Raw genomic sequence first — 12,545 nt, 5'->3', positions numbered from 1 at the left:
TCTTTTATGTTTGATTCAGTTCCCAGTCGGAAGGATTCACCGCCATCTGAAGTCAAGAACTTCAGCTCATGGCCGAGTAGGTGCCACAGCAGCCGTGTACTCAGCCGCAATTCTGGAATACTTAACCGCCGAAGTGCTTGAACTAGCTGGAAATGCCAGCAAGGATCTGAAGGTGAAAAGAATCACACCGAGGCATTTGCAGTTGGCTATTCGTGGAGATGAAGAACTCGACACACTCATCAAAGGTACCATTGCTGGTGGTGGTGTTATTCCTCACATTCACAAGTCTCTCATCAACAAAACCACCAAAGAATGAGTTGTTTTTTGTTCGTTTGTGTGTTGTGTTTGACTTGTTCTTATTGTTTCTGTGATGGGATTGTGGTATAGTTTGGATCTTTTGTTATGTGAGAGATTTTAGGATTGAATGGCTTTTAGTGATGTGATCAGTTGTTTTACTGCAGATTATCTGAATTTGTCTTAAAAGCGTCTTAAAAGCCCAATAATGTTTTTTGGTTAAAGCTTTCTGAAAATATAAAAATGTTGTTTTTTGACACCTAAAGTAAAATGGGCCTTGAGGGCTGTGGTGGTTTCAACAAATTTACTTTAGTCTGGCCCACTATAGCCCATTTGCTACCCAGTTTTCAGTAGAGGTGCATAAATTGAGTTTTTAAAATACCTGGTTCTGGGTATGGAATCGGGTTTGGGTATGACCGGGTACTAGAACATGATAGTACCCGGGTCGGGTTTGGGTATTGTTTTTAAAAACCAAACCTTATGCTTCAGGTTGGGTATATAACCAAGTATTCTAAACCTGGTATTTGAATACCCTATTTTCGGGTAGATTGAATTTTTTCAGAAATTGCACTTTTTTGGAGTATTTTTTCGGTACTTTTAGAGTACAAATCGGTATGGAATCGGTTCGGGTTTTCGGGTATTACTGGGTACAAATCGGCCCCGGTTCGGGTTTTAGTACCAAAATTCATACCCTATTTGTACCCTACGGGTAGGATCGGGCGTTAAAAATCCGGCTAATAAAAAACTGGTTCCGGTTTTTTTTTTTCCGGGTTTTTTGTGCACCTCTGTTTTTCACTGTTACTGAACTATATTGCATTGCGCCTCATTAGAAGTTGCAAAATGACTGTGAATGCACCCTCTATTACACCAAGAATGAAGTTTGTATTGTGGCATTGGTTCTGGTCACCCTTGTTTTCTTGCTTAGTAGTGTAAATGTATGCGTTTTCCTCCAACAAATTTTATACCTAGTGTAAATTGACCCGTTTTCGTCCGAAAGTTTTGAGCTCGACTACCCTGGTTCATAAATACGTATTGAGACCGGTTACATTGGTATTTTCGTCCAAGTTTCACCACCGATCTATAAATCTAATTTCAATCGCTTATTGAAGTTTAAATTTCATTCAACAGAGTTTAAATGACTTCATGTCTTTCAATATAGCTACAAAACTGAGTTTCGACTTCAGTTCTAATACCAAGAAAACAAAGAACCTAATAATATAAATTCTGGCAACACATTATACAACTATAATGTGCAACTCAGGCTATACGAGTATTCGAATGCTACTATCGTTGTTGTACCTTGATAGAAAGACGAGTATAGACACGTAGTACATTTTCAGGGAAACATATTTTCACGAGACCCTAACCATTTTTTTGTCATTTGTCTTCTGCTATTGGATTTAAGCTGACACTTTGTAAATTTTGAAACATATAAGTAAATACTAAATTGATAAGTGATAACATATAGGTGGAATAAGTGAGTACATAGAGATCTTGAGTTGGACTTACACTGTACTTTCAAGTTTCAAGATTGAAAGTTGAAACAGTAGAAAGGTACAACTCTCATTGCATTGAGAGTGGCATGTGAGCATGCAGAGTACTATCACATCTCCTATGGCTTTATATGGTCAAAAGTTGGCACCCAAAACCAAACCAATGCCTTTCTACTTTTAATATTTCTATTTCTGTAATTAACTATTCCACAAGAATTAATTTTCTAAATTGTATTGAGCAGAGCCGTCTTCGAGACTTGTTAAAATTTTTTAGGTCGAAGGTGAAAAAAATTAGGACTTAAATAAAACAGGTTTTTTGTTGGATTTAAACAATTTAATTTTTAAATACGTTTGCTTCGTTAAGACTTGGGTTGTGCAAAAAACCTTTTATATAAAAATAGACTAAACATGTCTCAAGTGAAACTATAATCCACAAACTTTAAATTGGGAGCCAAACTCATTTGCCACTAAACTAAGCTAGCTGTCGTATGATTGAGTTTAAACATTAAATATACATATTGTTTTTCATAAAAATATATATAATTATTTTTATTTTAAAAATCCAGCCCTAAGGAGATGTTGAGCCAGAATCCGTCAACCACCTTGCCCTGGTATTGAGCAAAATTAGGTAAAGAACAAGTTTTAAGGGGCTTGTTGTGCCCATATAAAGCTCAACATTGTGATGTATAGTTTTTTTTGGTTATATCTTACAAGTGTAATTCACTAATTCCCCATCTAACACGTCTTATATGAATAGTAATCAAATTTTTTAATTTGTCTAATTGTATATTGCTAAATTAGGTAAAGAACAAGTTTTAGGGGGTTATTATGTCTTTTATGAAGCCCAACATTGTGATGAACAGGTTTTGGTTATAAGTGTAATTCCCGATCTAACACGTCTTATATGAAATTAATCAAATTTTGGTGCGATCCGAGTTGATTTATCTACCATGTTTGATAAATATGGTGTCGGGTCATTTAATATATAACTTTGAAAATAAAAATCTAATTTATAAGCTTAACTCATTAACAAATTTATAATATGTTTACAACCTGATTACATCCCAACAACTTATTGAGTTATTTTGACCAGTCCACCTGCTTGAGAACTATGAGTCGTGTCCGAGTTACACGATGCTAAGTGTGTTTGAGTTAAGATTGTCTGTTAACACAAATAATACGGCCATCACATTCAAATTACCAATTCGACCCGGACCAACAAAGTGTCAATCTTGATTTTGGTCTCCAGAAACAAAGTTAGCCTTATAACTTATAGTGAGAACTTGTTCTAAATTAATTTCACAAAGTAGATAATGAAGGAGCCACAAAAAAAGAAATAAAAACAATTACACATTTCACTAGCAAACATTATTTCTTTTTTGAAAGGTGTATTATATAACATTATTATAATGAAGTCCCATTCCACAATACTTTTCCCAACATTACATGTTACCCACATTTTATTCTCCTTGTTAAGTCTGTCACAAAGACAAATCAAAGGACCAGTGGTTTCAGTCATCCCACTAAAGAATTTTGAGTCAATAGAAATTATTAAAGTCATTATGAAATTTTTGTACACATAAATAAACTATTTCATAACAGAGTGAGAAACCAATTGTTGGGATATGTGGTTTTTTTTTTTTTATTGATTGTTTTGCTAAAACATTTTTCATAAGACTATATGTAGTGAGAAACCTATTACTATCTATATCTATACTATATATAATATACCATGATAGGCAAATTAACAAATTAAGACGCTTTGTTTAAGTAATTTACAACAAGATATGCATGAGGTACAACATTACTAAGGGCATAAATGTCATTGTAACATCAAATCTTACGTGTATTTGCAATGTATTCAAAATAATTACAAGTTTCATCCCTTAAAATTACACCATTGGTCCTTGGTCTTTTACATATATATTATTTTATTTTCATTTTTAACCCAACTACCCCCACGGTTTTTAAACGGTCATAACTTTTTTATATGTTAATATTTTTTAAAATAAATGTCATCATAAAAACGAACATTTTATTATCTTTAATTTGAGTATCATATTGTTATAGTTTTCGAAGTAAAAAAAGTTATGCAAAAGTGTGTCCGGTTTGCTTTTGATAGTTTTTTAATTAAACAATGAGTCAACTTTACACGTTTTTTTGGTCGTCAAAAACCAAAACTAAACTGTTTCTAAATACAACCCAACTAAACCGAAAAATTACCAACGGTTAGGTTATGATTTAGTTTGTACTTTGATAAAAAAAATTGAGTTTAAAATTTAAAACAAGAATTATTAATATGAATATACATTCACTTCAAATTAATCATCAACTAATACATTATTAAGAGAATCATACTATGAACAAAGATAACTTTGGTCATATAAATAATAAACCTTATTAGAATAAATAAAATGCGAAATACTAACAAGAACAAAAATTATAAAAAAATCACTGGAAATTTGGATAAATTAAAGTTGTAATAGACGAGTTTGCTCATATTAAATAAAACTGTGGTTAACTATAGTTTAACGATATCTAATATATATTATATCTAATACTAAATAAGTAAATAATCAACATTTCAATATGTACGACCACCTCCGGTTTCAACCATGAAACCAAGCAGATGAATGATCTCACAGTTTTAAACGAAATAATGAACACCCAAACATTTGTTACATGATTATCAAAGTATGTGTTTCCAGTTTCCCGCTGCATCGCGCAGGCACTCTTCTAGCACCAATTGATACACAAAATACAAAATATCGCCGTATATCGAATGTTTCTTATGCCTAGATTTCTTGAATATCGCATCTTACATGAATCTTCACAATACCTACCAAGTAGTAAGAATAATCAATCTGATCAAATTTTTCTGCTGTTTTATATATTACCAATTTTTATAATTGATTTACCAGAAAAGATGAATTTTGTATGAAGTCAAGAAGATCCATGATATGATGATATCTTGGCCTAAAAGTATTTTTTTAAAAACACACACACATTGAGGATTTACTCAGCACACATCTATTTCATTTAACTTTTGGAATTACCCAAAATCATTTCAAATGTCACACGCCACCTGTCCCCACCCCCCCCCGGGATTTATGATAGCTATCTCCACACCCCCTTGATAATATCCATTTTGTAATTATGCCCCTCAAATATCATTTTCAGTTTCTCACCTTTACAGGTATACCGCAACAACACATTATAAAACAAAAGATTTTAAGAAACAGATAAGTATGTTGAAAATCCATAAGTGAAGGTGGGTACCGCTAGTAATTCTATCGGTAATACGTCATAAATATAAGTTACCAGACACGTGTTATGGTGGATGTTTGGGCGTCACACACATGCCACACAGGCAAGATGGGCGCCAAACACCACAACAACACATTAAATCCGACGCTAATCACCCCCACGCCAAAGTGGCAAAGTAATGCCGCTCCAAAGAAAAAGAGATCCGTTGAAGGGGGGTGGGGGTTTGATTAAATTTCATTGGCTAGCAAGGAAAAAACAAATGATTATATTAACCCCCTCCATCACACTTATTTTTGGATTGGTTAGTTAATACTCCATTACTTGCGTGATAACGACGTGACACTTTAACTAACAAACCATAACACATAGTTTAAGAAAGACAACACCTCTTACACTCCTACATATTCAACAACCAATGCTATTTCTAGTGGAAAAAGCCTTTGTGATCCATCGTTTGAAAATAACACTACTTTAAAAAAAATATATTAACTCATAAGTTAGAACCCACTCATATTAGCATCAATGATCAATCACATTCAACCATTACATATAACTACTTGCTTAACTAAACTAACCAGAAAACACAAAATTATAGGAGATAAAACACCATCAAAATCTAGTTAAATATTCTAATGTCACACTCATTTCCTCAACCTTCTAAAAGACTAGCTTCCTTCGAGCCTTCAAGAACCTAAACTCGCCAGATATTTCGATCATTTCTCTGTATCACTTCACTAACCAAATCTTTGAAGATCATTCGTTCGATATCTAGTACTAATTCCGACGTCTCAATTGGATAATCTCTCCAATCATAGATTTCAACTAAGTCTTTCTCTATAACACCACTAACCAATTCCAATACACCATCACCAGCGTTTACCTTCTCGAATCTTTTGAAACTCAAACCAAACATGTTTAAGTAATGTTCGAGAATCGTCAATCACTTGCTTCCAGGGTGGCAATTTTACATTTCTGTTGATGATATCAAGAACTACGTCGAAAATGAGCTTTCGTTGGCGTTTAGAGACGTTTGAGGTGTTTTTCAGTGTTGTAGAGTTGTTTCTCGAGCGATAAGAAGACGTTGGGATCTTCTTGAAGGTGTTGTGCGGCTCGAATGATCTTTGATATGTAAATGAAATCCACATCGTCTGATGTGAATTCTTCGTGTTCTGTTGAAGATAGTGATTCGAGTGCATCATAAACATATATACATAATAACAAGTCAAGCTAAAGTTAAGATCGTGTCTGAAAAACTACTCACAAGCCGAGTTGAAGCTCTTTTCAGTTAAACGAGTCATGCTCAGGCTCGGCTAGACTCAACTTATCTCGTTCACACCCATATGAGTGTGAACTTTAGTAACACGAGTTTGAATTTAGTCTAAACAGTTTCAATTCGGGTTAACTAATAACTAAACATGTTCATCTATATACTTTTATAAAGTTTAAAGAGAAATGACTCAAAAGTCATTGTTCTACAAAGTTTTATTATGCTTTTGATGCAAATATATGATATAGCAAGTTAAAAATTCGTAGGTTAAACAAGTTATTATCGTGACAGGTGACAAAACAAGAGTCGTGGTCTGTTGTATGTCTGACCCAAATTTTAAGTTAGTATTGGGTTTGCCAATCCGTAATGAAGGCTTATTTAATATCCTTTACAAAACCTTTAATACCATTAACTATGTTTGTCTAATAAACAAAAGTTTGACCACATTAAATACTCAAAAATGAGAAAATCTAAATGCCAAAAGGGATGTCATTGTTTAACACCTATGGATCCCACATCCCACATAATTCTAAAGAGTGTAGAATGAACTTGTAGGAAATTATTTGTTAAAGCTTATTTGGATTACTGACAGCCATTTGAACGGTATGTAACCAAATAATTACCGTATATCTTTTTTAGAAAATTCAAATGTGTCGTAAAGGACATAGTTAAAAAAGGAAAATTTTAACTTTATTTAGGTTATCTTTTATTGTTACGACTAAAAAAAATTAAAGAAATACATTTATAATTATAAGAGTTTCATAATTTTATCGTATTTACATATTGTTACTGCATTATTAGCGTAATTTAACTGGTCTAAAGTTTTACAAATTTTCACACAAAAAATCGGATTAAATTTAAAACTTGATGTCTTGTTTTAGATTCACATTTTATTTTGTATTTATATTACAAGATTGCTGGTATAATATAACAGCATATTGTATAGTATAAACATAAACGTACGTATGAAATATAATACTATATAAAAAATAACACAACCACTTTTAATCATTCACTATGTCCCTACACATGTAAGAATTTGTTATGATGGCTCAAGGGCAGATGTGACAATAAATAAAATTATTATACCCATACCTAGATTTGTTAGAATTGTTCTAACTTATAATGGCAGTAATGCAGTATGGCACAATGGCAAATAGAATAATAAACAAAAAAGGCTAATGTCTAATTACTAATAAAATTACCTAAACCAATAGTAAAGTGTTGGCTAATCACACCTTGTATAGAACTCTTAACAACATCAAATTATAGTTTTTCTTGTCCTTTATTATAAAAAAAAATTAATCATAATAATGGTAGTGTGACCATTAATTGAATGTGATAATTAAGCACAACTAGAAGGGTAGAGGAGTTTTCGTCTCGACTCGTGAGTAGTTTTTTAAACATAAATCCGACTTATTATTTTTTAATTAATTTACTTATATCTATACTTATTCTTTTTAACTTTTATATATAACATAATACATATTATCTACTTACTTTTTTCATAAAAAATATAAAGAACAAACTTGTTTAGATTTGCAAGCTGACTCGAGCTCGACAAGTAAAACTCGACTTATTTAAACTTGACTCAATTCAAGCTTTTAATAAGCCGATATCTAGGAGCTCAAAACGGATAACCTTGCTAAATGGTAATAGTTTTGTTGTGATAGTGTAAATTGTAATTAGTCAAATGCAAGTATCACGTGAGCTTAATGAAGATTTTGTGTTTAGGTACCTTTCAAATCAACACGGTGTGAACAAGTTAACGGCTCGTCCTTGTCAAACTCCGAGTCAAGTACCCGATACCGGACTCGGTAACACTATCGCTGAACTCGGCGGTGACTCAGTCGCGTTCTTCGTCTCCGTCAACAGCTTATCACATCTCCGTAACGAACTCGCTCCTTTAGATCTTGTAATCAATCAAAATTATCATTCATTTGCTAATTAATTAATTAGACAACTAATAATATTTTAATATGTTTATACCAAAAGTATCCAGTTACAACAAAAAGTCAGGTAAGCAGCTAACAACTGCGTCCCCACCTTCTTTTAACCATAGTCTTTTAAACTGCAAAGCCGATCCTACTGCGAATATGCATTTGCATTTGCGTACCTCTAAATTGGTTGCAGAAGGCGTACCGAATATGCATTCGGAATTCGACGACGATTCGTTCTCCGTAACAAACTTTCGCTTAGGAGGATTAACGGATAACGATTCCGTTAAATTCTGGTTTCTCGCACCTCTCGGAGCTCGAATGATTGATGCATGATCCACTGATCCGCGTTTAGGCGTCACTTTGTTAACCGAATTACAAGCTTTTAAGTTACTCTCGATTCGTTTAGGCGAAGCCGCTCTAACTCTCACCTGAGAATTCTCACTAACGTATCTACGCGCTCCTCGAAATCTGTTACAATCACGTTTCGAAGGCGACGGTTTCACCAGGACGATATCCGACTCGTTGAAATGCAAATTCCGATCATAAACGAAGTTTCGGTGACTGTTTTCGTACCGAATAAGACCTTTGAGTTGCAACACTTCGAGTATTTGCTTCAATGTGGTTAAATCATTTGCCTGCTCATCAATTGCTTTGATCTTCAACATCTTCTCATGCATTGTTACCGTCCGCTTATTCGGCTGATAAAACTCACTTGAGTCGAGAAAACTTTTAGGTTGTTTTAATTGGAAGTTGTTATTGTCGATGTATTTGGAGTGAATTAGGTCTCTGGAAAGTCTAGAGTCCGAAGCAGATCTCCGTAGGGTAGGTTTTGTGACGGTTTGTGAAGGTTTGTTGTTATCGGATGGCATTGGTTCGAGTCCCATGAGTCTTGCAATGACGCTTGGGGATCGCTGTTGGCTATCGTGTTTGTTATTATTCGTTGTGTTGCTGACGTTTATTTTGCTGTCGAGTGAATGCCTATGGATTTCTTTGAATGATTTTGACCGGTCGTTCATCTTCGTTGGTGATGATTGAGAGTTATCGACATTCGGTGGTACGATAACTGAATGTTTATGTGGCTCTGGCTTTACTGGAAACTTGTGCGATTCACCCGAATTCCCAGTCTCTGGTGATCCACCGACGGCCTGTAAGAAGCGGTTTTACATTTTCGTTAAATGGGATAATCTATACACAGATAATCTGATATCTAATCCCACACTGTTTTAAACAGCTGTTTAGATAGAAGTCGGGTGGCCCATGGCCGTTTTGATAAAAAGTTTAAACGGTCAGAATCATGTCCGGATAAAAGTCAGACGGCCGTTTTGATAAAAAAAAAAATTCAATGGTCGGAATCATGCCCGGATAAAAGTCGGACGGCCATGATAGGTCGGATGACTATTTTGACAAAAGAAAATAAAAAAAAATTAAAGTTTGACTGTCTATTGTCAGAATGGTCGTCCGAATATTTGTCGAATGGCCAAACTAACCAATAATTTTCAAAGTCGTACCCCTATTGTCGCCCAGAGTGTAGTTCAAATAGCGAATCAGACCAATAATTATTAAAGTCCGATTTTTTATTTTTGGTCAAAACGGCTGTTCTTGTGTTTTGTGGACGAACGTTTGATATTGTAAAATCAGACGGTGGTGTTGTAGCTATAACAATATAACATTTTTACATTTACATTGTAATTAATGTAAAAATAAACGGCAACCAGAGACTTACGGAGTAAGGAGGTAGGCGTTTAGTCGAATGTATTCGTTTTCCGGCCAAAATGTGTTCGCGATCAAAGATCTGAAGGATACCAGACATGCAACCAATTTGCTTCTCCATTTTCTCCTAACGATCTCCGACTACCGATGCTTTCATGCACCACTTTACTGTATGTTGAAGCTTAATAATAATAATAATAATAATAACTCAAAATTGATACTTTTCAGTTTTGACACTCACGGTTTTATTCATGAGTTTTAGAGCTTTTAACTAGAAATCTTACTTTATGGCCACTTTAAAGGGTGACCAATGGGTTGTGGGGAGACACAGAGGTGGGGTTGGGTCGGTCATAACTCATGTTTGTCAAGCATTTAACAATTTCAATAGATAGTAACAAAATTAAAACGTTACATATATATATATGTATTGATATGTGTTTAATGAATGTTACATAAACATTTAAAGTTTTATTTATAAACGTTCATTAATAACAAAAAAAAAATATTATAAATGTTGAATTAACAAAATATTAAATTTCGAATACTCGGTAGTCATTGAGTTGTCAAGTAGTCAAAAACCGTAAATATTCCATCAGTTTGACGGTTCAAACACAAGTCAAAGTCGTTTATAAGAAAAAAATATATATATACAACCCTGTGTATTTAGATTTAAAAAAAAGTGACAGACCCATTATATCCTCGAATGGGGTTGGTCAATAAAATAATCAAGTATATTAACCAAAAAATGTGTAGTGATTTGAGTGTCGGTTAGTTTCCACGATGGGCAGCCTCAACTCAGAGGGGGCGGTGTGCCAGTGGTGGCAACAAGGGTCACATCGGATTTCAACGGTGAACTGGGAAGTATGCCTGATAGTCTAACTAAAAAGAAATATAAATTTGACTATACCTACCGTAAGTAAATAAGTATGCCTTTTTATAACCCTAATGTGATGTAATATCGTAGTAAGTCCTCTAATTTATAAAGTTAAACCTTTTTTTTATTTTACGAGAGGAAACTATTCTTATCTTAGGGTGTTCAAATTCGGACTATTTGGAGTTTGTATGTCATGTTTGGTTATATAAAACTGTAGTATTTTTGTTTGGTTATATAAATCAAGTTGAAAAATGTAACAAAAAAGATTAAGAGTCAACTGATATTTAATAATGTGACAAGTAACTATAATAGAAATACTCAAATACATACTTTTTTATTCGAATATATGAGTACGGTATAGTGTTGTTGGACACTTGGAGTGAAGTGCTTTGTAACTTAGTGGTGGGAGTGGAAGACAAAGGCCACCGTCCTTCACTATCGTGGACTTGTTTGCATTAAATTAAGGTGATTTACATAAAATAATTTTACAAAACAATTAGACATTGATAGCCTTAATCTTCCTTTTAACATTGACAACACCCTTAATTCTTAAGACTCATACTTAATTAAGACATCCAAATCCAAAAAACATTATATATAGATATATTATAATGGGTAAGGTAAACTCGAAGTAATGTATTGATGTTGTGGTAGGCTTAGTTAATAAAGTATAGATAGATTATGAGTGCAAAACTTGTAATAAGCAATTTTTTTTCTTAACAATTGTCATGATAAGGCCAAAAAATCTTGTTTAAATTTAGGCCTCCACATTCGTTGAACCGGCCATAGACAACACTTTCATAATATTGAACTTTTAGCAAACAATTTAAGACACGTTCGTGACCATGACATGGCTAGACATGATGACAGATTAGTTTGTGTTTGAATTAAACGTGTCCAAATAATTAATGGGCCGACCTGTTAATGGCAAGTCAAAATCGTACTCAAACAGGTTCAACTGACCTAAGATGTTTATGACACAAATCATTTAACTAGTCGTGTTAAATTGATTAACAAGTCATACGACATGTTTAGAAGTCGTTTATCAAAATGATGTTAAAATTCGTTTTTTATTAATCTATAGACACTAAAAAAATCTATATCTTAGTGAATAAGATTTGTAATTACTTTGCATAACTTTGGTAATTAGCAATTGGACATGCTTCCAAGTTCCAAAGCATAGCAAAAACATATCTTTTTGAGCCTTTTGTCCCCCTTTTTCCTTCACAAAGAAACCGTTTTTGGGCTTTTTGATTGTGAAAACATAAGTCAATGTAACATATCCCCCAATATATGGCCTGTGAACTTGTGAAGGTATGGTGGGTATTGAATTATTTATGATTCTGAAAATCTTTAATATATCAAATTAATTTCTTTTTGTTTGATGCATTAAAATTTAGAATACACGATTTTGTATTATCTAGAGGAGCCAAACAAAGTGGAGACGCTTGTTAGTTAATCGAAACCGGCTCGATAAAAGCTTGAATCAAGACACATTTAAATAAGCTCAAGCCTAAATTTTGAGTTGATTTAATAAACGAGTTCGATCATGAGCTTCATGTTTGACTCAACTTGAGAGATTAAATCATTGAAACAATTTTAAATATATTTATTTAATAAAGTATCTATATAAATACATGATAATATTATTATTTATAAATATTATAATAAAAATTAAATATATAATATAAATAAATAAA

At 33.3% G+C, this 12,545-nt stretch overlaps 1 protein-coding gene and 1 pseudogene across 2 annotated transcripts; one reads left to right on the top strand and one right to left on the bottom strand.

Annotated features, from left to right (window-relative positions):
- Positions 1-13: 13 nt before the first annotated feature.
- Positions 14-475, top strand: LOC143592516 (putative histone H2A variant 1; the record flags this gene model as incomplete). Its single annotated transcript, XM_077072415.1, has 1 exon — positions 14-475. A coding segment is annotated over one exon (303 nt), but the record flags the coding sequence as incomplete, so codon positions are not given.
- A 5,236-nt stretch (positions 476-5,711) lies between these two features.
- Positions 5,712-10,224, bottom strand: LOC143592515 (uncharacterized; annotated as a pseudogene). The gene is made up of 6 exons (XR_013145938.1): positions 10,213-10,224; positions 9,985-10,098; positions 8,328-9,406; positions 8,060-8,233; positions 7,956-7,966; positions 5,712-6,281 (listed from the first exon to the last, which is right to left on the bottom strand). The product of XR_013145938.1 is annotated as an uncharacterized LOC143592515 (transcript).
- Positions 10,225-12,545: the final 2,321 nt, after the last annotated feature.

Source organism: Bidens hawaiensis, unplaced genomic scaffold (assembly GCF_021521415.1).
Source record: "Bidens hawaiensis isolate Kalapana, Puna unplaced genomic scaffold, B.hawaiensis_p1.1 tig00040966_1, whole genome shotgun sequence".
NCBI classification, from domain to species: Eukaryota; Viridiplantae; Streptophyta; class Magnoliopsida; order Asterales; family Asteraceae; genus Bidens; species Bidens hawaiensis.
The sequence above is the reverse complement of the archived record's forward strand: the minus strand, read 5'-3'. Positions and strand labels throughout refer to the sequence as shown.